The sequence below is a fragment of the Magnolia sinica genome, chromosome 19 (assembly GCF_029962835.1).
Source record: "Magnolia sinica isolate HGM2019 chromosome 19, MsV1, whole genome shotgun sequence".
Lineage (NCBI taxonomy): Eukaryota > Viridiplantae > Streptophyta > Magnoliopsida > Magnoliales > Magnoliaceae > Magnolia > Magnolia sinica.
In genome coordinates this window covers 10,576,232-10,603,529 of record NC_080591.1, presented here as the reverse complement: position 1 = coordinate 10,603,529, position 27,298 = coordinate 10,576,232, and the positions used below count along the sequence as shown (strand labels likewise).

Genomic DNA, 27,298 nt, shown 5'->3' with positions numbered 1-27,298 from the left:
TCTTTGGGTCTCCCGCCCAAACCGCAAGGGGGAAGAATTTGGCAATCCTTCTTAGATTCACTAAATCCCATTGTTATTCCCCAAAAAAATGTGCAGTTTGCATCCCACGTTGGTGAGTGAAAAGGCAGGGCTCTGTGGTGCCCACCATAATCTATATGGCGGTATCCATGTCGTTAAAATTTATTTTTGGGTCATTTCAGGGCATGAACTGGAAAATGAAGTTGAGCTGGGAATGAAGTGGACCACAACCGGGAATGAAGTAGAACCGCTGTATCCTCTAGTGTGGTCCAGTGGATATAGGACCTGCCTTATTTTTTAGGCTCATGCCATAAAATAAACAGTAAAAATGGATGAACGGCGTGGATATTTATCTTACATCACAAGGGACCGCACTGAGATAATATACATCCATATTTAATTTCTTACAAGAATAGGATGCAACCCGCTTAATTCACTTCCACTTCCTCAATTATCATGATAGAATGCATGTGGATTGGATGTACGTGCGCTTAGATGGTTAGTAGGGCCCATCGAAAGATGTTTGAAAAAATTCACCTCGTCCAAGAGATTGTCCTCATCATTTTCATATAAAAGCTTGAAAATTTATTTGGGAATCAACTTGGTGGGCCAAGGAATGTTTCAATGGTAGGAAATGCTCCCAAGGTGTATTCTGAATTGTGGGGTTGATAAAACTTTTGGAGGTACTTAAAATTATCTGTACAAATGGAAGGACGGTTTGGATCTTTCATAAAGTTCATGATGGGCCCCACCAAGCATCATGACACCACATGAACGTGAAGGGTACTATCATTGCATTTTGTATCTTACTTTATTATCCCAACTGAGGGGATTATGTGACATCCGCATGAATCAACCGACTTAGGTGTGACGCCTGACTGTGGGCCCCCTGTGATGTATATGATTACATTTACTCCGTCCACTCGAATTATATTAGGTTTTTATGTCCCCACCCAAAAAATGTAGTAGTTGGTTGGAGTCCATGAAGTTTTTAATTGTCACTGTTCAATCATGTGAACGCATTGTGATGTGGTCCACCTAAGATTTCTTTCAGTTTTATTTTTTTCTGATGATGTCTTCTAAATACCTTTGAAAAGGGATGGACAGTGTGGATTTATAGTTTGTAAGTCATTTTGACCATCATACAGTGTCTAAATGTCATTCGCAATCCACACTTGTGAAACATTTCCAAATACATATGAAGGACACGGATTTCCTACGAAAACCTTTCGCAGGAACTGCGTGCGAAGGAAAGCTAGATAGGGCCCACTGTGATGTTTATGGGAAATCCACAACATTCATCAGTTTTTCAATACTATGTTAGGACATGGAACCAGAAATTATGGAAATCCAAATCTCATATGGGCCACATAACAGATGATTGAATGTCCACCTTTAAGACATGCGTGGGGCCACAGAAGATTTGAATCATAGTAATTCTTAAGTTTTCACTTCATCCGTTTAGAATTTACTTTATGAATGGTATGGATGGTATATAAAAAACACGATGGACCCAAGAAGGTTTCAACAGTAAGAATTTACCTACACACGCATTATCTGATGTACGACTCACTTGAGTTTTGGATTTAGATCATTTTTGGGCCCATCACTTAAAATGATATTGCGAAGCAGATGGGCGTGGTGGATTTCCACTAAACATCACGGTGGGTCCCACCTAACTTCCCTTCGTAAGAAGTCCATGTGAAAGTCTTTCGTAGTCTATACACGTCCATATCTGAAGGAGACTCATGCTATTCGGTAGGACGGCTGAATACAGAAACAACTCGCACTCTATTCTCACGGACAGAGAAGAGCAGGGCTACCTCCGGCTTCAGATGCCCTATGTGATGGGGCACAATTTTTCTTCAAATCTCCCTTGGTAATTGGATGTAATAAATTAATTGCCGAGGTGATGCGATGGTGTGCCACATATAAACAACATATGTGGGTCGTGTACAATCTAATTGCAATCCCGAGTCTATTTCCAAACATGAATAGGGAGAAATGGGATGTAACTTTTGCAATCTCGATTCCATTTCCAAACATGACTTTAGCAATCTCGAGGGTATTTGCAAAATGACTTTTGCAATCCCACAGTATCTTTCCAAACATGACTTTACTCAAATCTCGCGGGATAAAAAGTACTCTAAATTCTTCCAAACATGGCATTACAAAGCATGGGATAAACTAAATTCATAAACAATACCTTATACATGCATTAATTGCTACTTTTTCAATTCCATCCACTTTAATCCCACCTAATGCACGTGGCCAAACAGGCCCTTAACCTATCATTTTAAGGCATGAGCTCGAAAGGGAGGTAGCTTGAAGGCTCAAGTGAACCACACAACATAAACAATGGTGCTTGAATGCATATCGTTGATAACTTCTTCAGGACTATTTGCACTCGACCGAAATGCTAGATCGAATGACCTAAAAGGTGTCATATGGTAGTCATATCACATGTGGTGAGGATAAACCTCAATGCTAATGGGATAGTAGTATATTGTGTTGGGAAGATTCCGAATAGAGTAACTCTCTAAAAAACAAAAGTCCTTCCCAGAGGCTAGTAGTGTGTTTGCATTGGGAAGATTTGGATTAGGAAAAGTAACTCTCTACAAAACAAGAGTCCCACCAAAACAATAACTCTATAAAATAAAAGAGTTTAGCAATGTCAAGATTTTAGCAAAGCTTCCTGTAAATGTTGCATGATTGGAATAATAAGATATTTACAAGAACTTTTCTATACACAAGGCCTAATATAATTCACTACATTGGTGCATGGGATTAGGCGAGATTAGGTGGGATGGGATTTAAAAAACAAAATAATTGTGGGTTATCGTGGATTGTCTTGGAATTCGTTGACTGTGGGCTTTGAAGGGGATCTGTTTGGATGACACTTCACACAAAACTCATGCTACAGAATTAGTGTGATGTCTTGTTTGGATGGTGACATGACCTTGGATTATGGAAGGATCATCTCCCACCACTGTGTGGATATCGATCGTGTCTGGCTAGATTATAAGGCTGCATTACCATAATTTAGGGACTATGTGTTTGGCTTGCAAACTATAGCTGGTGGACTTGTGAAGGGTTTGCAGTGAGTATACAGTTTTACGCCATACATCAGATTGTATACTATAGTGAAGGGCCATTTGATCAGTCTCTTCAGGATATGGTCCATTGGAGCTTCATATGAGATGTCCTACACGATCGGCTAGGTTACCAAGATAATACATGGTTTTTTCTCATTCATTGGGTTTCTAAACAATGCATGTTATGGATTTTCTCACGTTAGACATCGTCGATACAAATATCTCCAATTTATCTCTTCAGCTACATGCAACTAACATGGGTTTTAAACATATGAGCTTACTGAAATGGACGGATCCTGTTTATCTCTCTAGTTGATGCTACCTGCAGAGCCGTGCTCGTCCTATTGCCGCCTTTGATCTGAAGTGTCCATGAGCAAGCATCACTATTCAGGATATGAGAATAAAAAATGAAGAAAAAAAAAAACGAGACTATCGTCACCTTTTTAGAGATGAAATCTAGCATAGGCGAAGCTCTACATCCTTCCCCTTCCTATATAATATGTGGAAAATATCTTTTCTTCAATGACTGAATGGATAAGAGAGTATACTCTTATTCCCCTCTCCAGACGAGGTCTACTCGAGGGATTTAGATGCATCCAGAAAATACAGGGTCTCAAATCGCAATGGGTTTCTCACTTGATATGTAGCAGTGCTTTGTATACAAAAGTCGAAAAAATTGAGTGACGTTAACAATTTCTATGGGCCCACCGTAAGTGGTGTTTGATCCGCACCGTCCATCTAATCGACATGAGATGATTTTAGGGCAATATCCAAAGAATCAGGCATATCCAAAGTTGGAGTGGACCCCACGACAGAAAATAGTGTAAAGAGGAATACCCATCGTTGAAACCCACCTAAGGATCACAATCAACAACCATTGATCTAACCCATTCATTTGTTAATGCGAACATGAAAAAAGGGAAAACACATTATTCATACTCTTGAAAATGATTGTAGTCCTTAGCATGTATCAATGATTGTGCTCGTCACTCCATCCATTATTCTCTATCGTGGGGTCCGCATAAAGCCTCCATCTGACTCATTTTTTGGACCATGCACCTTAAAATAATCTCTCAAATTGGGTGAACAATGTGGATATGTAAAATACATCATGTTGGGCCCCAAAGAAGTTGGTCACGCCATTTCTGATCGAAGTCTTATGTTCCACCACAATGTGTAATCCTTACAAATTCAAGGGTCTCACATCGATTTCTGAAATATAGTTGTGGTCTTACATGGAAGTGACTTGAGCCAAGCTCATGTACCAATGTGGGATTTGGTAAATCCATAGCCCGGGTGTTGGACCCGAGAAACCCCTTCGAACCGCCAACGGACTTCATCCCAAATAATGCCCTCTTTCAAACTTGGGATTTGGCAATCCCACTCCCACCATACACCGCCTAATCCCATGTGCCAAACGCCCCCTTAGTTCCTCTACTTCTGTCCAACCCCACTGTAAAACGTTCGAAATTTTGGATAGCTTACATCGCTATTATCTAGCATCATCGCTATAGTACGCTTATGAGTAGTATAAATATCCATGACGCACTATTATCAAATCCCAAACCCACCGATTCCTTACTTAGAATATCACACCCCAATCACATCTTGATGACCATCTGCCTTGACTGTTTGTCCATTTAAGCGATCACGGGTATTTATCTTGATTTTATTACACTGCTTATTTTATTTCCTCGCTGATTGTATTGATCTCCATTATAAAATCAATAAAATCGGTGATTCAACATTTAGTTTTTCATTCTTTCTATCCATCACTACATTATTAAGAAATTTGAGGCTTATGATCACCGTTTAAAGAAAAGTCCTTAGCTCAATGTAAAAAGAATATATTCAGAAGGACTAACCCTCCCTTTCTAAATCACCTAATCGCTACAACGTTGGTGACTGGACAGTCAAATCAACCTTTACAAATCTAAATTTAAGACTGATTTGGTACCTAGGGTTGCAAGTATTCAATCGAACTTAAGTCGAGTATGATTCTGACATATTTGCACTATCCTAATCACGCATGTTTGACCGAATACGAGCCGTTCATTAACATGTGTAACCTTGTGTTTAATTGAATAGCAAACAGGGGCCATGGAAGTTTTTAATGAAGTTGATATTTGTGTTTTCCTTCATCCAGGTCTATATCACCTTATGAATAGGTTGGATGGTAAACAAATTTCACGATGGGCCCTAAGAAGGTTTCAATGGTGGTGTCATTATTACTTCTTATGGTGTGGCTCACCTGTGCCTTAGATTTGCCTCTGTTTTGGGCTCATGCCTTAAAATGATATGTTAAATTGAATGAATAGCATGGATAAAACACATATATCACAATTAGCCCCATAGATTTTTTCAAGACAAGTCCATTCGAGCAAGGATAGGATGCATCAATACTGGAAAATGATATACCCCACTATAAAGATTATCGTTGTTAGAAATTAAGTCTATCACTTTAACATGTGGGCCACGCCTATATGTGTTTACACCTGGTCGATCACGACTAGATCATCTAGTCCAGAAGATGCCACGTGGTGTAGATGAACTTCAAATGGAGGATTTAAAAACATATATGAATGGAAGCATTAAATGCTACACTTCCATCAAAATCAACTCTCTACAGATGTAAGAGGCAAGTGACGTGATGACTCCAGTAAGTTTCCTATATAAGAGTTCAGTGACCTAGAGACTCCGGAATCTTTTTATGCATGACCTGAATAATAAGAGGCATTCATGATCTCTTATACATGTGACATAATATAATAAGTTATGCTCATGTGGAGAATTAGGGAAATTCACAAAGACAATTATTCAAATCTCTCGTATTATTGAATCATATGCAAGCCACCACTTCTCCAAAAGTATATAAGTAAGGTTTGAAGAAGAGTTCGGGCCCTCCATAGACCTTTATTAGTTTTAGTTTCTTTGCTTATTCACACTACTTTTGTCCAGCCACATTATAACAAGTTTAGAGCCTTAAATTAGTCTCGCTACTGTACAATCATCACTCCAGTATGCACTTAAGAGTAGGTTAAATATCCATGACCTTAACGTCAGATCGCTCGATTATTGAGTTAATACTTAATACATCGCAAGTCATATTCTACTAAGTGGATGCCACAATTACCTAGTAGTTTTTATGCTTGTTTTGCCATCACAAGTTATTTAAGGAATTTTATTCTCTCCACTTAGGTTACTTTTCTTTTCATTGATTGTAATGTTTTATATTTCAATTAATAAAATTGGTGATATAGCTTTATTTTTATTTTTGTCCAATCTTTGTTACTTTACTGAAAAACTTGATATGTTATCACCATTGAAAGAAAAGTCATTACTTTCAAGGCAAAAAGATCTCATTCTGAAGAACTAACCCTGTCATTCTTAACTATCTAGTCATAATTTTGTTGATTTGGAGCTTGGGTCACAAGCGTTCAATCGATTGTGCAATCGTTGTAACAATTGTTGTTGAACAATCAGGTTAATCTTCACGGTCTAGTCATAATTTTGTTGATTTGAAGCCTAAGGTCAAAAGCATTTAATTGATTTGAGTCGAACACGACTTTCGCACACTCGACATTATTCCTAATCACAAACATTTGACCAAATTAGTGTGTTTTGTAACACATATGATCATGCATTCGGATTGAACAGCAACACTATATTCTTGCATGCCTAGTGTGTGGGACATGGTATGCTATATCAGAGTTTCTCAATAAATCAATATGGTTGTTAAATCAAGAGCAAAGGCCAGTAATCCTCTTAAGGCTGCGGAAGAGGCATAAGATGAGGAACAACAGGCAGAATCCATCGATGTGGACGCAAGATCTTCTTCCCAACCAAATTTTATGCTAGAAAAAGTTACACAGAACATCCGTGACATACAAGTTGACTTACGACATATGAAAAACAACAATATGACTCATATAGAGAGCCTCATCAAGATGATCAAATATTTTTTTGAAAGATTTTCATCAATGGTGAATCTTTAACCTGTTATAATTCTCCAAAAAAATTAGAGGTAAAAAAGTTAGTTCAATCTATAGCTACGAGGCTTAGACGAGCTGAACCACGAGGTCGTCCTCTACCACCTCTCACGAATTAATATCTGTCGCTCGCAGCATAACCGTGACAATTAGGTCGTAAAGATCCAATCAATTCGATGTAAAAAGGTAACTCGTCAATCTTAAGGCCAGAGGGTTATTGAACATTTGACAAACACGAATATTATTATGGACAATTCAGAAAAATCAAAATGGTCCAATACATCAAGTACTAGATCGATATCCAAAAAAGGCTGTTAAAGAAATAACCAAATAAAATGAACAAGTTGAATCCAACAACACTCACGAGGTAAGGACAAAAACTAATCCATTGTGAAGAAAATCTACTAAAAGATATGCCGTCAAGACATGTGTTATGTGAACGATACTGTTAAAAAGTCTATGCAACTTACTGATATAGTACTATAAGAAAGCAATGCGATAAATCACAACGACTACATCAAAAGTTAGTTCATCACGAAGACAACTCGCTAAAAGATGCACCGCCTAAGCACGTATTATATGAATGATGCAATCATAAGACCTATACACCACATATATACACAACTCCAACCAAAATACAATGGTTGTATGGAGAATCATCATGGCCATTATGGCCAAATACAAGAAAATTCTCATAGTTGCCTAGGCCACAAGATGAAAAACATCACGACCACTTTGGCCGACGGGAAAATAATAGCCGAAACAATTGACCTAACGACCAACTCAACTGGAATGACCAAATTAATGGCCAGAATATCTAATTTAACGACCAAATTGGCCATCCCAATGGCCAATTTGACGAAGAACTACTAAAAAGTCATTCAACATTCCATCACATTCTTTGAATGCAAAGAAACATAGAAATATTATTTGCACCCAACCGGTTATGGCCAGATCAAACAGTCCAAAAGATGTCACGTGGCGGCCATGCTACCATAGTGTAGATAAACTTCAAATTGAGGAGTTAAATATATGTACATGTAGGAGCATTAAATGTTAGAGTTATATAAAAAGTAAGTTTCTGCAGTTATAAGAGCCAAGTGATGTGAGGACTCCAACAAGTGTCATATGCAAGAGTATAGTAATGTAAAGACTCCATTGAACCTTTCTATGCATGATTGCAATAATAAGAGGCAAACATGATTTTTTGTATACATGGCCTAATACAATATGTTACACTTATGTAGATAATCAAGAAAATTTATACCGCCAACTATCTAAATCTCTCATATTATTGAATCATATGCAAGCCATCACCTCTCTAAAACTATAAACGCAGCATTCGAAGGAAAGCTCCAAGCCCTTGCCACAAATAATCAATTTCTCTACAACTTTACACTACTTTATCCTTTGTCCTATATAAACTTTTGTTAGTCATAACTTCTTAACTTAGTCACTCCACTTCTGTTCAACCACGTTGTCGCAAGTCTGGAGCCATTTGATTAGTCTCACCCCTATCCAATGCATCATCATAGTACACACTTACCAATAGATTAAATATTCATGACTTCATCATTGAATTACCCTCATTATTGAGTTATTATTTAATGCATCATCAATCATATCCTGTTGACTTCATACAACAATTGTTTCACGATCACCTGGTAGTTTTCACGATTGATATTTTATTTTCTCTCTACTTAATTTTTTTTCTTTTTGCTGAATGTACTAATTTTATAATCTAATCAATAAAGTCAGTGATCCAACCTTATTTTTATTTCTGCTGAATCTTTATTGCTTTATTAAGAAACCTAATACACTATCATCATTGAAAGAAAAGTCATTGATTTTAAAATAAAAAGATTTCATTCTGAATAATTAACCCTCCCCTTCTAAAATTGTCTGATCGTTGGAACGATTGGTGGCTAAACAGTCAAGATTTGGTCGTAATCTAGTTAATCGACGTCTAAGGCCACAAACATTCAAATGATTTGAATCGAACATGACTCTGGTACACCCAACGTTATTCCTAATTGCACATGTTTAATTGAATTCAGACCACTCATAACATGTGTAGCCATATATTTGGATTGATCAGCAACAACAATGGTATATTAAGCCTGACTGTTGGTTATCATTTTGATTCCAACCATGTGATCCACATGTGGCATATGTAAACCATAATGCGAAATTGAAATAGATCATGCTATGCATCAAGTACAGACATCAAATAAACTAAATAAATAGCATACCTAATTAGAAAGATATTACATATGGAGAATGTTGGGATCTTTCCCACATTACACCCTTAGAAAGACACGGAATGGGAACTACTTCGACATATGTTGGATTGGGGACCAAGCTCTATTTTTATAATTATCAAGGATGAGGAGTTTGAAATCTATTGAAAATCCTTCCCTTTAAGTTTCACATGGATTTAACATTTCCAGTCCAACTAGAACATTGTTCACATAACACAGCTATAGCGCACCACTCTTACACGATTTTAGATTAATCACAACTTAAGTGGAGTCCACTAGTATGCCTAATGATATTATCAAATCCTTACAAAAATCTAAACAATTGATCAATTAAACTCACCTTATAAAATTCTTACGTAAGGACCTTTTATTTTTTCAACTTAAAAAATTAAAGTAATATGGCAAAGAGAAACCTGGTACCCATTAGTTGCCAGAAACCCGGTGCCCATTAATTCATGTGGTAGTACTATAATCCACTTTAACACTTGTTTTACACGGTGCATACAATGAATGGATGATAATGAAAAGAAAAAAACCTTTGAGATTGAATATATCTACCCCCTCAGCCTCTGAGCCTTTTCACTTAGATATGGAGGTCTCCTTTGAACTTTTTGTATGATTAAAGGGTTGAAACTTTAGACCCGACGGCTTTTTGGCATTCCCCCCACATGAGGCCTGTCTAATTGCTAAATTGGCAATGCATCTTATTGTAAGACATCGCAATATATTCCAGCAACAGTACGAATCTAAAGCACATGAAAATTTCAGTGTCAGCCTTTCTCATCGGTATATGTCATTGCCGATCTCACAAAATACACAAATATCAACTTGGTGAGAGCCTTTTATGATAGTAAGAAGTTTTAACCGGTAGCATCAATTTTTATTATTTCCTGTTGTGTGGTTCACTTGAGCTTTGAATTTATCTTGTTTTTAGACATATATCTTTAGAATGATCTGAAAAAATGTATGAACTGTATAATTAAAAAATAAATTATCGTAGCCCCATATAAACTTCACACGTCAAGAAATACATGCCTGTGGAGAAAAGAAAATCGGAACAGTTGAAATGTGAGACCACAATAAAATAGGATTCTATAAATATCACACGAAAAAAGTGGAGATGGGGCGCCTGGCATGCCAACTACCACACGTGCCACTCCTATAACCCATCTCCCACATGCACTGCCACACGATGCGAACACTATTGGTAGGTCACTTCAGCACATTGATCAAGCATGCATTGATCTTCCATACTAGCGGATGAGTATGAAAATTGTGAAGGGGACTAATTAACATAGATATTCTCTTTCAGATATGGATTGAATGGGAAGCTAGTTGGGCCCACTATACTGTTTTGTGAGAAATCCACTTTCAAATCATGTTACAACCTTTGAAAACAAAAGTTTAATTACTTTAGCAATGTGGCATGGTTAATACATAAGTGCCCATAAGTTATAAACATAGCATAGAAGTAGTTAAATAAAGTAACTAAATTATGCCTCTCAACTTAGATGGCCATAAAATAACTTAACCAATAGTGGATAGTTAAAATGGAAAGCAATTTATGTTCACTGATCAGTTTAGAGTTACTCAAATAATTGATTAGGGATAATTAGTCATTTAGGGTCCCACAATTTGCACAATTTATTATGAATTAATACTAATGCATTTATAACTTATGAGCACTTGCTTATCCCACTTCACATTTATCTACTGTGCTAGAGAAGGCTCTTTTATTAAAAGATAAAAAGGAAAAGAAAACCAAAGTAAACAGGATCGAGCTGATTGGCTATTGTTTTGGCTCAGATGGAGTTTGCCGCATACACAATAGAATGTGACATAAGTTTTATTTTTGACACCAGCATGACGTCCACAGGGGCGGCTCAAAGGGGTAGGCAGGTGACGCAATCGCCTAAGGCCCCCTAATTATGAAGTCCCTATATTATAGCAAAATTAAAATTTCTTAATTATGAAGGTCCTATATTATAGCAAAATTAAAATTAAGAAGAAAAAAAAAGCCTAAAATTTTTGAAATAAAATTTATTAAAAGGCCTACAAAATAGGAACATCTAAAAATTAGTTTACAAATATGAAATTAAAAAAAAAAAAAAATTCCTAGAAATTAGCACTATTAGTAATAACAGTATAACTCTATCGTCTCTTTTCAAAATAATAGCACCATTCCCAATAAATTCTTCTCCTAAAACCTAGGACCACAACTACCTACTTTATTGCCAATTAAGTTATCAAAAAATTAAATTCTAACGTCATTTTTCTAAATTAAATTCTAACTTCATTTTTCTAATGGTTTAGATTTAGTTTTAAAAGAAGTTGCAAAAACAGAAATTAATACTCCAATTGAAATACTTAATCTAATAAAAGAACTAGATTGTTTTTCAAATTGTTTTATTGCATATAGAATACTATTTACTATACATATTCCATTTGCATCTGCAAAAAGAAGTTTTTTAAAACTAAAGATTATAAAAAATTATTTACAAACAATTATATCTCAAGATAGATTAAACGGGTTAGCAATTTTATCTATCGAAATTGATTTATTGGGTAAACTTGAATACAAAAGTTTAATTAATAATTTTATATATAAAAAGGCAAGAAGCAAATTTATGGTTTAATTTTAAATTTATTAATTCTTTAAAAAAAAAAAACTAAAAATCCTCATTTTTATGACTTGCCTAAGGCCCCCAAAAATGTTGAGCCGCCGCCCTTGGACGTCCAATAAAAAATTAATCACATTATCTGTATACAAAGCCTAATATAAATTCATAATCCGGATATAGAACCTACTACAATACACCCACAAGGAAGAAACTTCATGGTGGGGCCCACCATGGAATTTGCATATGACATCTACTCCATCTATTAGTTTCGGCTCATTTTAGTACCATATCTTCTCTTTTTTTTTTAATGAGACAGATTCAAAACTTAAGTAGGCCATTCATATTATTAGTATGGATTGAGACGCTACCGTTGAGACTTTACTAAGGCCCGACAAAAGATTTTAATAGCCGGCATTCAATTCCTGCATTTTCCACTGGTGTGGCCTCGTTGAGTTTTACACCAACTTTAATTTTGATTGTCATAAAATGGGATTGCAAAACCAATAGACGAAGTGGATGTAACATCGTGCTTCCACGTGGGAGGCTCACAATAGCAGTGGTGGGAGGAAAGCTACGCCTTAGGGCCTGTTTGATTTTTGAAGGAAATGGTAATTACCAAGTAAATAAGTAATAATTACTTACCAGGGAATTACCCCATCGTTTCCTGCGCCTGCATTGACGGCTTAGCTTTTTGACGTTAAATTCGATAATGGCTGCCAAATGAATACAAGACCCACGGTGATGTACATGACGTATCAACACCGTTCATCCTATACGTCAGCCTAATTTAGGCTATGAACCCAAAAATGAGGCAGATCCAAAGCTCCAGTGGACCACACCATAGGAAATAGTGGAAATTGAATGTTTGCCGTATAAAAATTTATTTGGCCTATAAAAGTTTTGGCTGAGGCTAATATTTGTGTTTACCCCTTATCAATGTTTTTATGACCTCGTGAATAGATTAGATGATATGTAAACATTAATATAAGGTCAATAAATAAATTAACTTTTAATGGCAGACGTTTAAGGCCATTGCTTCCTTTGCTACGGGCCACCTGCGCATTGCATTTGTCTCAATTTTGAACTTAATCAAACGGGCCCATAATCCACTTCCCAATTGGACTAGGCCAACTTTCGGCTCAGAAGATTCTTACATCCGAATCCGTACTCCGACACGCTTGCGTTCGTACTCGCAAGCGTGCCGGATAACGCTCTTCTTCATATTACTCGCGCGAGTAACGATCCGACCCGCCCACGGGACACAGGACGTGATGACGCATCGGCATCATACAAAACATAAACAAGCACCCCTTTTTTTCAAGTCTCTCCCATACGTCGAAAACGGCCGCGACGGACTCCGACACGCTTGCGTTCGTACGGCGCTCGCCGAGTTGGTGGGTGATGGGGTGGTCTTGCTTCGAATCGTTCGGTGGGTGTTTCAAGCGATGGAAGAGAGAAGGCGTCGGAGGGAGAGAAGAAGAAGAGGAGGATAAGGACGATTGGAATTTCTTCATGGACCTCGCGACCTTGGAAATCGCCACCGATAACTTCTCCGAGGAGAACCGGCTCGGGCATGGCGGGTTCGGACCCGTTTTTAAGGTAATCTCGTAATTCCTATCATCTTCGTGGGCTGAATTTCGGGAATTTTCTTGTTCTTCGGACGCAGCAGCCTCCCTTTTTCTTGAGAAATATCGCAGCTCAGGTGGTAACCTCAAGTACTTGCGTCGTATCGGGTCCATTCCGTCGTCTGGGCCCGATACCAACATGCCCGATCCCCAAAATCAGGCGGGTCTACTCATTTGGTCACCCGCGCGCGCATAGATCTTTGGTCCTATTTTACTAACCGTTCATTTCTACCGGGCCCACCTTATTCTGAGACTAGAGCGTGTTCGCTGAAGGCCCAATATAATGAGTGGTCTGGATCTCGTACACGTACTCCACGTTTCTCCACACGTGGCGTGGATTCCCTTAATAGCATTTGTCGACGGAAGTAGCTCGGGTGGGGAGTTTGGTTAGGGGTGGTTAGGGGGGTTTGGAAATAGAGGTCCGGTTTGGTAGTCCGCGGACTATTATATGAAGGATATGGAAGGCGTGTAGTCCCTGTCCTCCAATTTACCTGAAGAGGACGATGACTCTTCGTCAAGTGCGTGGCGACGGACTACCTTAGTATAGTAGCACGCGGCGTAAGTAGGCATTCACTGACACTGCTGGACGGTGCTCCAAGGGCGCCACCATGATGGCACTTCTTGAAGAGGCCTTTTGGGACGCGGATTGCCAGCTGACACTGCTGGACGGTGCTCTAAGGGCCCCACCATGATGTGCGTGTTTTATCCACGCCGTCCATCCATTTTGCCATCTTATTTCAGGGCATGTGCCAAAAAATGAGGCAGATCCAAATCTCAGGTGGACCATACAACAGGAAACAGTGGTGATTAAACGCTCACCATTAAAAACTTCTTGGGGGCCACAAAAGTTTTTGGATCAAGGTGATATTTGTCTGTTACTTTCATCCAGGTATTCGTGACCTAATCAACGGTTTGGATGGAAAATAAACATCACATAGACTCCTAAGAAGTTTTTAATGGTCGGCGTTCTATCACCATTTTTACCTGTGGTGTGGTCCACCTGAGATGTGAACTCGGCCACACAGATATACCTGTGCCCGGACTCGAAATTTCCACTGTTGAAACCTTCCATGAGATGACCATGATGCTTATATTCCATCCAAACCGTCGATAGGTTTATGACCACTCAGATAAACTGTAGGCACAAATATCATTACTGTCACCTGCAGGTGTTCTATCCCCACTGATCTGCCTTATTTTTTTAAGCCTGTACCATCGTGATCTTGCAAAATAGATGGACCGAGTGGATTTGTCACGGACATTTCTGTGGGGCCCACACAGCCCCGGGCACTGGAATATCTCTATGCGCGAGGTCACAGGCGATCCGCTTCCTATCTTTTTGGAGGACGGCGCTGTGGCGGTGTCAGTATGCAATCCTTGCCATTCGTTTTGATAGAATGCGGGGCCGCATGAAAGCTCTGGCTGTCTCTCACCGTTTGATGTCACAGATATCAGAGATAAGTGCCATTCATCAATTAATATATTACTATGCTCGTTGGAAAAATTACAGAAATAATATTTTTTTTTGTAAAATATGGAAATCGAAAATCCAAGTTAATCTGAAATAAGGGTCGGTTGAAGCATGTTTGGAATGTTGTCCTTAAAGCATTATTTACCCTGCTCAAGTGAATTAAGTATGTTGAAAGGTTACAGGCAAACTGCTTTTAGGATATAACGAGTCTGATGTAAGTCTGCGTAAGGCCCACTGATGGAATTCTGTTAGTCCGCATAAGGCCCACTGATGGAACTCTGTTACACAGTCTAACAGAAATATAGAAAAAAGGAAATTTTCCAAAAGAAAAGGAGAGAAGAAGATTTTTATGAATTAGAATACTGCATTTGTCTATTCTTCCTATTCTTCAGTTATTGGTTCAGTTGAATCGTTCTAGATCACACGCTGGTTTGATCTTCAGGCAATAGCTCTAATCAACCTTGCTTTATTGCTAGAATATTTTGGTCAGTAAGAGAGGAGTGACTCTGGTTCGTATAAGTCTTGTTGGAGTGTGTTGAGATAGTTTAGAAACTCATCCAGGCTCTCTTATATAGATATTGGTGGCTGGAGGGTTATGGTCCAGGGAAATAAATTCCATTGACCGTTTTCTATCTGTTGGAGAAAACTAGCCGTTATTGGTTGTTTCTAGCTGTTGTGTATGAGTTCATTATTGCTGCTACATGCTGATTGTTGTGAGACAGTGGCAAGCCATTTCTAGTTGTTGAGCTAGCCACGTGCAACAGTTTCAGCATGGCTCTGAAATGAATTGTAGGAGCAGTTGCACCTCCTTGCCTCATATGCCCACGCCCTTGCACCGAGACCGAGTATCCAAGTTCAATTCCCCTTTAAACCATGTGGGTAAGTTTTATAATATTCTACCATTTTCATTTAAATCACAATTTCTTCTCCTCCTTCCAACGTGGGACTACTCCCAAAACCCCATGAAAAAAGTGGTTTGCTAAGACTTTTTATACATATAATATTTTTTATTATTAAAATATATTAAAAATCAATATTTTACAACAACGCTACCCTGATTTCTGTACATGGCATGTTCGATGTAGGCTACCCGATGAATGGCCCAGATCTCATATAAATGTGACATCCGACTGTGGGCTCAGTCAGTCGGCATTCTATCACAAGGAAAACAAATGCGTACCTCGCGCTGGATACTTACCGTGGTTACATTCTCTAACCTTGGGGGAATAACTTAACGTGCATGAAATCCTCGTTATCCATAGGATAAGTACGGGACGGGGTTATCAAAACCTTCGAAATGATGGGCCGCACCGTAGATGATGGATGTCTACAAAAACTTACTTATTGATGAAATCCAGCCATCCAAGTGTTTTCCATGGACCGATCTTGTGTTTCCGCATTAACCAACTTGGGCTGGACCGGGTTAGGTTGGGTTGGTCAAGCTCAACCTGATTATGGTTAAGTAGATGGTCGTGTCAGGTTTGGCTTGATGAATTTTAAGTGGGCCAGGTTGGACCACAAGATCACGGTTCAATTGGGGGTCGTCCATCTAAGATTCAATCCCAACAATTTTTCGTCCTTGCTTCTCACACGTATCAATGGAAACACGTGTGATGTTGGAGCCGAGGAATTTATCCAAGTGGGGCCCACAATATCGAGCGGCTTGAATCTTGCTTATCATGAACCACAATCACACTGCCAAACAGATGAGATGGATGGTTTGATGAACGCGTCCGAACCTGGACGAAAGGCCCACCTTATCATGCGTGTGACAGGTGTGTCACTGTCAATGGGTCGGGTCCAAATGCCCGTTGCGCACATTCGCCAATTTACATACCTACATCTGGCAAATTAGCATCCATGAATAGCATTCGTCTTGACCACGTGCATGGGACCCACGCCATCCACATCAACCGCATGAGCTGTCTCATGTTCACATTCAAACTGAAAATGGGGTCCATCCAAAACTCAGGTAGGCCCCACCATAAGGAAGAGTTGAGAAGTAAAAATTCTCATTTTCATATTCAACCCAGAAATTGATTCCGTACTAAACTGAAGTAGGCCCCACCATAAGGAAGAGCTGAAATGAGAAGCCCGCTGTTAGTTGTATACAGGTCCCACTGCAGTTTACATATGCCATCCACTCCATTCATATGACTCTTTCTAGCAAGATCAAAGTACCCCAAAAATCAATCAGTTCTGAAACTCAGGTGGACCACACTGCTTGAATTTAAAGGTTTTGGGCACGGTCTTATGGTGAGGTCCACCTGAGATTTGGATCAGTATGATTTTTGGGATCAAAGCCTAATATAAGATGGCGCACCTGATGGACGGGGTGGATGTTATCCAGATGGACTCGTCATTCCACATCAGCAAATTCGCAGGCCCCTCAGGGTCAGCCGAATGACGCAAGTGCTTTCGATTATGAAAAGACATGTAACCTTTAGACGTAGATGTGGTTTTCGGGTCAAGTCAATGGACTGCGCGGTCGGGTCTTGAGTTTCCACCTGGTGTAGTTGGTAAGGGTGGGTCCCGTCGGGTCTAACGTTATCTTACTTTTGACGGTTGGGTGCGTGGATACATTTGTGTTAACCATTATCTAATTTTCTTTTGAACCATTCCGACTGCAATCCACCACTCGGATGGTTAGGATCATATGCTGGCCTTTGACCATTGATGGTGGGGCCCACTGTTTGGATGGTTCCGATTGTGGTACAAGCAATCATGTTGGCACGAATATGACGCACCTGAGTATCAACCGTGGTCCACCCCTCTTGTTTGCTTTAATTGGACAGATCGAGTGCCAAACGCCAGCATCGATGGTGGGGCCCACTGTTCGCTACAGAGTCGCTTTTCCACCGTCCGATCATGAGAAGACAGTGATGGAAATGATCCTCTAACGTGTTAGGGTGATGTATCAAATCGCAACCACCCATATAATGGCCCATCATGGATGGCCTGTGTTGGAAACCACGTGTCAGAGAATTCTAGCCATGGTTTTTCTCCACTTTCTACCGCTGAATCTCAACCGTTGATCCTTTTTTTTTGCTGGCGGTGCGTTGAAGCCTGGGGAGTATATAAGAAAAAGCCCACACCCCATGCCAGATACTAGAGTCGGCTAACAGATAACCGGATAGAGTTATAACGCCCAGGTGCAGTCCTGGGTCGGTAGACAATTCTATCCGTTAAATGATTATTATTATCACGTCAACTCACTAGGCCCCGTTTGTTAAATCTAAAATCTAAAGCCTGAATCTGAAATCTTAAAAAAAAAAAAAAAAAAAAAACTTGTTTGATAATTATGGCTGAAGTCAAAAAATTAAGTACTGAATCTGAAATAAATTGTTTGTTAACAAACATCTTAAATGTCTAAAATATGTTAATTTGACACATTTGCCCCCATCACTTGTTTGGAAATGTTTTAGATTATAAAGAAATTATTTTTATTTAATAAAAATAAAATCATTATATTTAATTCAAATAAACTAAAATACTTAATAAAAAACTAAATATCATCATAAAGCCCTCGATTCCTCTTAGCGGGAAGATTGTCACTATGTGTTGAATGGGATTGAACAGCAGTAGCAACAAAACCTTCAAATAAGGCCCACCTTATATTTATATGCTATCACAACCGTTTATAAGGTCATTCCCAATTGGATGAAGTGAAAACATATTGATCCAAAACTTCTGTGGCCTATTTAAGTTTATTTTCCATCCAATATGTTCATAAGGTCACAAATACCTGTATGAAGAGGAAAAAAAAAAAAAATCAAATTGATCCAGAACTTGTGACCCCAAAAAGGGTTTCAATGGAAGATGTTCAATCTGCCGCTGCTTTTTGCAGCTTATTTTTCATCTCAAGCTTTATTACGAGCTCGCCAAATGGATGGATGGTTTGGATATAACACATACCTCATAATGGGACCCACAGAACTTGCTAACATCAATATATATATATATATATATATATATATATAGCTGGTGTGAGGTACACCAACCAATCCGCATCCTACTTGGGTGTGGATTACTTACTGACAGGTTGAATAGCGAGATTCACTGCCGAAGTGACGTCATCAAGTTCCATGGGCCCAATATGATGTATGTGCTTTATCTACACCGTGCATCTATTTGGAGATTTAATTTTAGAATATGAGTTAAAGAATGAGGCAGATCCAAATATGTAGTTGACACCACCACACAAAACAGTGGCGAGATTGATGCCTACCATTGAAACCGTCCTAAGGCTCACTGTGATTTTTATTCCTGTTCACAAGTTAACACAGACGTGAGAGAAGGTAAAAAACAAATATCAGCTTGATCAAAAACCTTTGTGGCCTATTTAAGTTTTTAATGGTGGGCGTCACTCTCCTCACTGTTTTCTGTGGTGAGGTCCACTGTTTTCCTCACATTTTTGGTATCAAGCCCTAAAATGATCTTTAAAAATGAATGAATGGAATGGATGAAACACATACATTATGGTGGGGCATAGTGAAGTTTCACTTATTAAAAGTTGATTTTGTATTTAAAGAGAAAATTGCCCAAGTAACTTGAAAAGGGCTAAGTTTGGAAGCAAAAATTTTTGTTTAACGAAAAATTCATTGAGCGCATTCTGCGTTCACCATTAAGCCAGACTCCTATCACTGAAAGGATTCAGTGAAAAACCACTTAGCACTTTCCTTCTTCCGCGTTAACGATACATTAACAAACACCACTAAACACAAAACATTTTCCCAATTCCGCGTTGAGTGCAAAAATTCAGCAATAACAAACAGGCCCATATTCAATCTTTCATTTTCTCTGGAGTCAAGGCCCACCATTTTTACCGACCAAAATTAAATTAGATCCCTAGTATTTTATTAGGGAAACAATAAGCAAAAAATCTATCAATCCCAAAGCGCCAATGGCTCAAAAATTACAAGAACCAATAGTAGAAGAATAAGCCAACACCCCAGGCCAAGGGGTGTACTCAGGTGACTGGAGGGAGTTATAGCACCCCGGTGCAATCCTGGGTTGATAGATAATCCTATTTGTTAAATAAATAAATAAATTTCACATTAACTCACTAAATATTCAATCTTTCATTTTTGACAAAGTGGGGGATACCATTTTTACTTACCAAAATTAGCTCCGCAATATTTTTCTAGGGATTATTAATCCCAAAGCGCGCGAATGGCCCAAAAATTACAATAGCCAACGTAAAAGAAAAGGCCCACATCCCAAGTCAAGGACTACACTCAAGTGACTAGAGGGAGTTATAGTACTGGAGTGCGGTCATGGGTTGATAGTGCTTGATCTTTAATCCTTTTTGTTTCTAGTTTTTTAAGGTTGATGATCATTACCGTCAATCATGTTATGATGCAGGGGACAATGCCGAGTGGACAGGAAATAGCGGTGAAGAAACTATCGGTGACTTCACGGCAGGGATCAAGGGAATTCAAGAATGAGGTGGAGCTGTTACGTAGAATCCAGCACAGGAACTTAGTCACATTGCTGGGATGCTGCTTTGAAGGGAGGGAGAAGGCTTTAGTCTATGAGTACTTGCCTAACAAGAGCCTCGACAACATCCTCTTTGGTAACTTCTCTCTACCTTCTTAGTTCAATCAAGCACGTCGGTTTAGAGGGCCACACTGGTGGAAATGATGGGGACCACTTACAAAATGTGAGTATCCAGTATGGTCTCATTGGGCCTATGTCCATTGATCTTAAGGAATGAGATCTATGGGCAAACATTGTTTCGTATGAAACTCACTTTTCATTGTTTGTTGTGACTTTCTTTGTGGGAATTTGTGGAAGACATTATTTTCTACTTTCTATTTTTGTTGGAAAATAAACAAATGTATTTTCTCTCCTCTACCTCTAAGAAATGCATTTTCCAACAATGGAAGGAAAACGGGTTTCTCGATAGTTAAACCCAAATGTGTCACAATCTATCTTCAATCACCTCACACATGCCACATATGCAAATGAGCCATTGTCAATCTTTGTTTATGCCCAACGTGTCCCTGACCATCTTATCTTCTCTTGCCTCCCAGATGTGTAAAGTAAATGTGCCACATGTGACACCATCCATCTTCTCTGGTGCCCCTCATGTCCTAATGTGCCACATGTACCACCATTCATCTTCTCTTCACCCTACGTATGCAAAGCATTCCACATGCACCAATGTACCACATATGCCATCGTTCATCTTCAATCACTCTAAACATGCCACATGTGCCATCATCCATCTTCAATCACTCGAAATATGCTACGTGTTGTAATTCATCTTGAATCGCTCCAAATATATATGCCACATGTGCCAATGGTACTAATGCGCACGCATGTTACAATCTAGCTTCAAGTGCCCATGTGTCAAATGTGCCAATGCGTTCAGCTTCAAGTGCCTCATATGTACCACATGTGATACACTTCAGCTTTAAGTGCCCACATAATTTTTTGTTTTGCCAAACTAGAAGTTTGAAAATAGATATTAAATTTCTAGGAAAATCTTGTTGAAAAACAAACGAGGAAAATAATGTTTCCTAAGAAACACTATTCCTTTTGTGTGCTTTCCATGAAACCAAACAGGTCTAAGGGAGTATTGTTTAGATGGCAAGGGAAAATATCATATTTATTAGACAAGAGTCACATTATATTTTTGTGTCAAAGAATTCTACTTATGGACAAGTCTAGTAAGCTTTGTGAAATTCTCTTAGGTCCATTGTATCCAAACATTCTAATCTATCACATCAAAGGAATTTGATTTTATTTTCCATTGATTTCCAAGGCATTCCTACTATCTAGACATGACTTAGTGCACTCACCGAGGAGTTTAACTTGGACATGAAAGCAATGCAGCTGCAAGAGGATCACTTCCTTATTATGAATGCTGGGAACTGGATTAGTTCTCTCCTGTTTCCTGGCTATTGGAGTGATGTTTCCTGGCCATTAGAGTGAATGTTCACAATTCAATTCACCTTTGCTTCATAATCTGGCCCACCATAGGGAACAATGGAGAGGGGGATGCCCATCGTAGAAACCATCTAGATTGTGGGTGAGGCTGACCATGGTGTATAAATTTCATCCAGCCCATTCATCAGGTACGTCCCATCAGGATGAGGGGACGACCCAACGATCATGCCAATTGAAAATTCTAGTGGGCCAACCACGTGAATTGAGGTTTTGGGAATGATTCTACATTGCTTCCCATGGTGGGGCCCACCTGAGTTTTGGATCAACCTGATTTTTAGGCTAGGGGCCAAATGGTGGGGAGCATCAAATGTGTGGTATGGATGTCATGCACACATTGCGGTGGGCCCCATAAAGCTTGACCTTATGGTACTGACTTATCATGTAGTCGACTCCATCAATGCAAGTGCCCATTCAGTCCAACAAGATCCTGTATCGATAGCACACTCATAGTCCCATGTTGGGTAGGGTGAAGGCATATACCAACACCAAGTTGGCCTTCAATGGTGGAGACTATCCATCCTAACCCAAATGAGTCCCCTCACATAGGATGACTACTCATCATGTGATGACCATAGGTCTATCCTAAAACCTAGGATGGTCGCGGTATAATAGGGCACTGAAATCCATGGATGACAACTCTCCTTTGGTCAACAATCATTGTGTCCAATCTCTAGTTTTCACAGACATCTAGAGGAATCACTCCTCTATTTAACCCATGTTGATGTATGTTTAAGGTAACACTACATATTAACTAAGGCATAGCATTCCGTCCACCAAGTACACTTGGTCATCATGATCTACGGTTGGGAACATCAGCATCACATCCACATCGCCAATGAATTGGGCTTACATTAGTTTTCTAGGGCACAACTCCAACATTCACAACCCAAATGCTACTTTACCAACATAAGAACATTTTTAGGCTTGTTTGGCTGGAGAGATACTCTAAAAAACCATGGAAAAGAATATGAATTCCTTTTATGTCAATTTCCTTTTCGTAGCTTTTCCTCAAGAAATGAAGTATAATTGTTTCCCCTAAAAAAGAGAGGGAATAAAAAATTATTAAATGTGGATTTCCACAGTTACGAGCAATGGCTTTTACTGTTTGACTATTGACCTTTCAACATTTTCATGAAAAACAACACTCTAAAACCAAACAATAAATATACTATTGGATTCCATACTTCTCCACAATTTCATTTTCGGAGTATTTCGTCAGGGTTCTCCACTTCCATATTTCAAATGCTCTCCAAATAGGCGCGTATTACACATTAATGGACATAGACTACCTTATAAAATTGGGGAGCATAAGATCGAAAAAGAAAAGAAAGAAAAAGAAGAGTTTCAAAGAAAACCGTGGAGGGGGATGGGGAAGGAAAAAAGAAAAGAAAGAAAGAAAAAGAAGAGTTTCAAAGAAAACCGGTTCACGTTCTTCTTTGTTAACATGGCTATTACTTTACAGATAAAAGCAAAAGTGCATCTTTGGATTGGTCGAAGCGCTTCCAAATCATTGTAGGTGTGGCAAAGGGTCTTCTCTACCTACATGAAGAATCACCAGTGAAGATCATCCATAGAGATATCAAAGCTAGCAACATCTTGCTAGATGACCAGCTCAATCCAAAGATCTCAGACTTTGGCTTGGCAAGGCTCTTCCCTGATGAAAACACCCATCTCCATACATACAAGATCTCTGGCACCTAGTGAGTTTCTTTTCCTTTTTCTTTTACTAGAGCTCTGATTTATGAACGGGCCACGTGTGTGTGGACAAACACATGGGTCCACATTGCGTGGAAACCATGAAGTTCAGGCAAAAGAAATGTTCTATTTAAACCTAAGTACCCAAGAATGTTGTCGTTGGGACCAAAGCAATGGTCTCATGGGCATGACAATAGGATTGGCCATGCACTGATATATCTGCTATCAGATGATTCTTGCCTTCTGATGGAAGTGGACAATTACAAACACTAGTCCACATTCGAATGGGCAGTTAGGATCATCCACTGGGGATGATTTTTTGGGCATCTCCCGTCAGGCGATGTTCCAGTAGAACACATAAAACCAGAATATGGTAGATCCAACTCTCCTAGAACAAGTTGCAGGCAATGAATCAATCAGGTTCGTCCTTCTAATTGCCCCTACTTTGTATGGATAGAGTTTTCAAATAAATAAATATCCAATTTTCCTATTCAATGGAAAGGTGGCCTTCAAGTGAGATGAAATATAGTCAGTGGCCAAACAATCATCATGGAGAATTGTACAACTGTATGGACAGGATTGTCTAATTGGTGTGATTTTTGAAACCTGAGTATCCATGATAGAGCCTGCTAGATGGACAGTGGCAATCTATACATCTCCCTTCCATGTGTACTGTGGAGAGATGGCTCTACCGTATTGCAGTTATTCCAGGTCTATTCCCTCTCCCATCTAGCAGGGGTTCGACTCATCACCAATAGGACCTGAATGCACAGATGGACTGAAATTCTTCATTGCGTTTCTTGAATTATCTGTCATTCTTCATCCGCTTCAGACTATAAATATGAGTAGTAATGATCAATTTCCTTGTGTTTCGAGTTGGACTTGAATCAAGGGCCAATGCAATTTGCAGCCCTTTCCCCACTGTGAATTGAACTGGCCTTACCCCACTTAGTTTTTTTACTCTTTATTGAATTCAGTTATTTCAATTCAATTCCATTGAATATCCAAACACAGTCCAATCTTTTAAGTGGGGCAATCAATTTATGTTCTGCAGTGGTTATATGGCTCCTGAGTATGCACTGCATGGCTACTTGTCCGTGAAAACCGACGTTTTCAGCTTTGGAGTGGTGGTGTTAGAAATTGTGAGTGGGAGAAAGAATCATGATCGGCGATTAGATGAAGAAAGCGCCGATCTTTTGAGCTATGTGAGTTAATCAAATACTACGAAATTTTCAGCTCTTATGACCATTGTGCATTATATGATCCTTGATCTGCATGCATGCTAGTATCCTCAGATACAGGTGTGGCCCATCATTAGGGCTGCCAATGGGCCAGACCTAGGTTGGCTTCGGGCGGATTTTGAACTGTTCGGGCTGGGCCTATTCAAAATTTTGATTTTGCACAGCCGGAGCCCCTCTCATTGACAGCCATACCCATCATATGATTATCCAAATCATAAACCCGTCTATCCTGATTGGAATATCCTAGCCTTCCAATCTCTGGATTTTATACCTTTGTATGTGGTTCATAGGTGCATTTTTTTTCTTGTAACCTTCAATTTGCGGGGTACCAATTGAAGAGTTGGGATAGTCCCATCAAGAGATTTTCTATACATGGTCCATCCACTGCAGACTCCATACCCATGATCCAAGATCATATAATGCCATATCTTGAGGCTGGATTGTCTAGCATGCAAATCAAAATGCATGTAATCCATTTCATCATACTTTTCAAAAATTAAAAGTAATCCGTTTCATTGTCTCTCTTCTCCAACCTCCATCTATAATCCTCTTGCAGACATGGAAGCTATCAGAAGAAGGCAGGGCATTGGAAGTGGTGGACCCCATTCTTCCAACATTGCACCGCGATCAGGCAGCTATGTGCATTCAACTAGGCTTGCTCTGCTGTCAAGCCAGTGTAGCCGATAGACCCGACATGCAATCTGTTCATCTGATGCTGTTGAGCGATTCGTTCGAAATGAAGAAGCCTGGGAAGCCAGGGATTCAAGGACGGAGAGGACGTTGGAGTAGCACAGCTTCAGCTAGTCCCTCAGCCTCAGGTACCAATGTTAGTAGTAGTGTTAATCCTTCAAGTACTAATACAGGTGCTACAAAAATTTCTACAATGAGTAGTGTAGCAGAAATGAGTAGTGTAGCAGAAGATTATTCTAGAAATTCAATCTCAGTTTCTTTTGTAGATGAGGGAAGGTGACAAGAACACTATATTCTTTCTGTAAAGCTTGTTATAGGCCCTGCATTTTTGTGATGATTCTAAATCATGGTTTGACTCATACAAGTCCAATGTGATTCGTGCGAGTTGACTCAGACTCCGTTGGGCTCACGACTCAGCCAGGTAGGCTACACACCTGAACCATTCAGCTGAGTCAGGTCGAGTCTTCTCATGCAACTCATCCTACTGAGAATTTGTACAATGTAGTTGGGTTTTTAATTCTTGCAAGTGGGTCCCATGGTTCTGCAATAGAAACCATTAGTATGTTATGGATCATTTTGGATGGACCATGCTTCAAATAATTTTCAGATTGGTTGCTGACAGATACTCTGATAGACAGTTGAGAAGAGAAACAACAATACTACACATTCAACTGAAATAATTGGGTGGTTGGATTGTTCTAAGCTGGGATTTTTTTTGGCAGACGCTCCATTCAAGATGCCAATCAATAGGCAAATGGTCTGGATTACTGAACCATGGGTCCCATCTGTTGGAATTGGAAATAGAGAGCTGAGTTGCCCCCCACTCATCTGGTGCAACTCAACTCAAGACCAGATGAGTAGCTCCTAATCTCTGAGTGTTAAAACCTTGTTCTAAATACAGAGGTTTGCTAAGCCCACACCACTACATGAACCAGTGTAGTGTAACAGAACAAGATCCCAGCCGTCCATCAAGATGGGTCTGACCATGTAGACAAGCTGGGCGAAAACTCAGGATAGTCCACTCTTTAGGCGGGCCACAGCGCTAGAAACTGGTAGACAGCCTAGAAAAATTCACCCCAATGGGCTGGTCCAAGGTGGACTGGAGCATGTCCAGGTCCAGTCCTGAGTGAAGGCCTAGCCTGACCTATGAGGTTAGGAGTGGGAATCAGGCCGGACCTAAATTGCTGCTTAAATAGTAGTCTTGCCAGCATACTGTTGTAGTATTTCAAATCAAAATAATACTTCTAAAAGAAAGGATAAAAGAGAAAGAGAGACATTGTTTTGTCCTTTTTATGTTTTTTCTTGTGCAAAACAACAGTGCCAGCCAGGTAAGATGGGAGGAGAGAATTGGAAGGGCTTATAAAGGATATCCAACGTAAGTCTTTTGCGAGTCATGCTCCTTTATGCTCAAGCTCATAAGGCCACTTAGGGGCAGCCTAGTGGGATTTTATTTTATTTTTTACTAATCATTTTTTATTAATTCTGATGTAACCCACTAATTTAGATGGTTACCACGCAAAACACGCCTCCTCTTATTTTGGGCCACCACAACATTCTGTAAATCATCTCAATAACAAGCTGATTAGCTTTTCATTAAAAAAAAGGTATTTTTAATCTAGCTAGGGTCTATGAGAGAAT

The 27,298-nt window shown here is 39.4% G+C and overlaps 1 protein-coding gene across 1 annotated transcript; it reads left to right on the top strand.

The window, feature by feature from the left end:
- The first annotated feature begins 13,281 nt into the window (after positions 1 to 13,281).
- LOC131235165 (cysteine-rich receptor-like protein kinase 44) lies at positions 13,282 to 26,024 on the top strand. Its single transcript, XM_058232306.1, has 5 exons — positions 13,282 to 13,583; positions 20,445 to 20,655; positions 23,497 to 23,734; positions 24,784 to 24,934; positions 25,527 to 26,024. The coding sequence occupies exons 1-5, from the start codon at positions 13,386 to 13,388 to the stop codon at positions 25,938 to 25,940; spliced, it is 1,212 nt and encodes a 403-aa protein (XP_058088289.1). The 5' UTR covers positions 13,282 to 13,385; the 3' UTR covers positions 25,941 to 26,024.
- Positions 26,025 to 27,298: the final 1,274 nt, after the last annotated feature.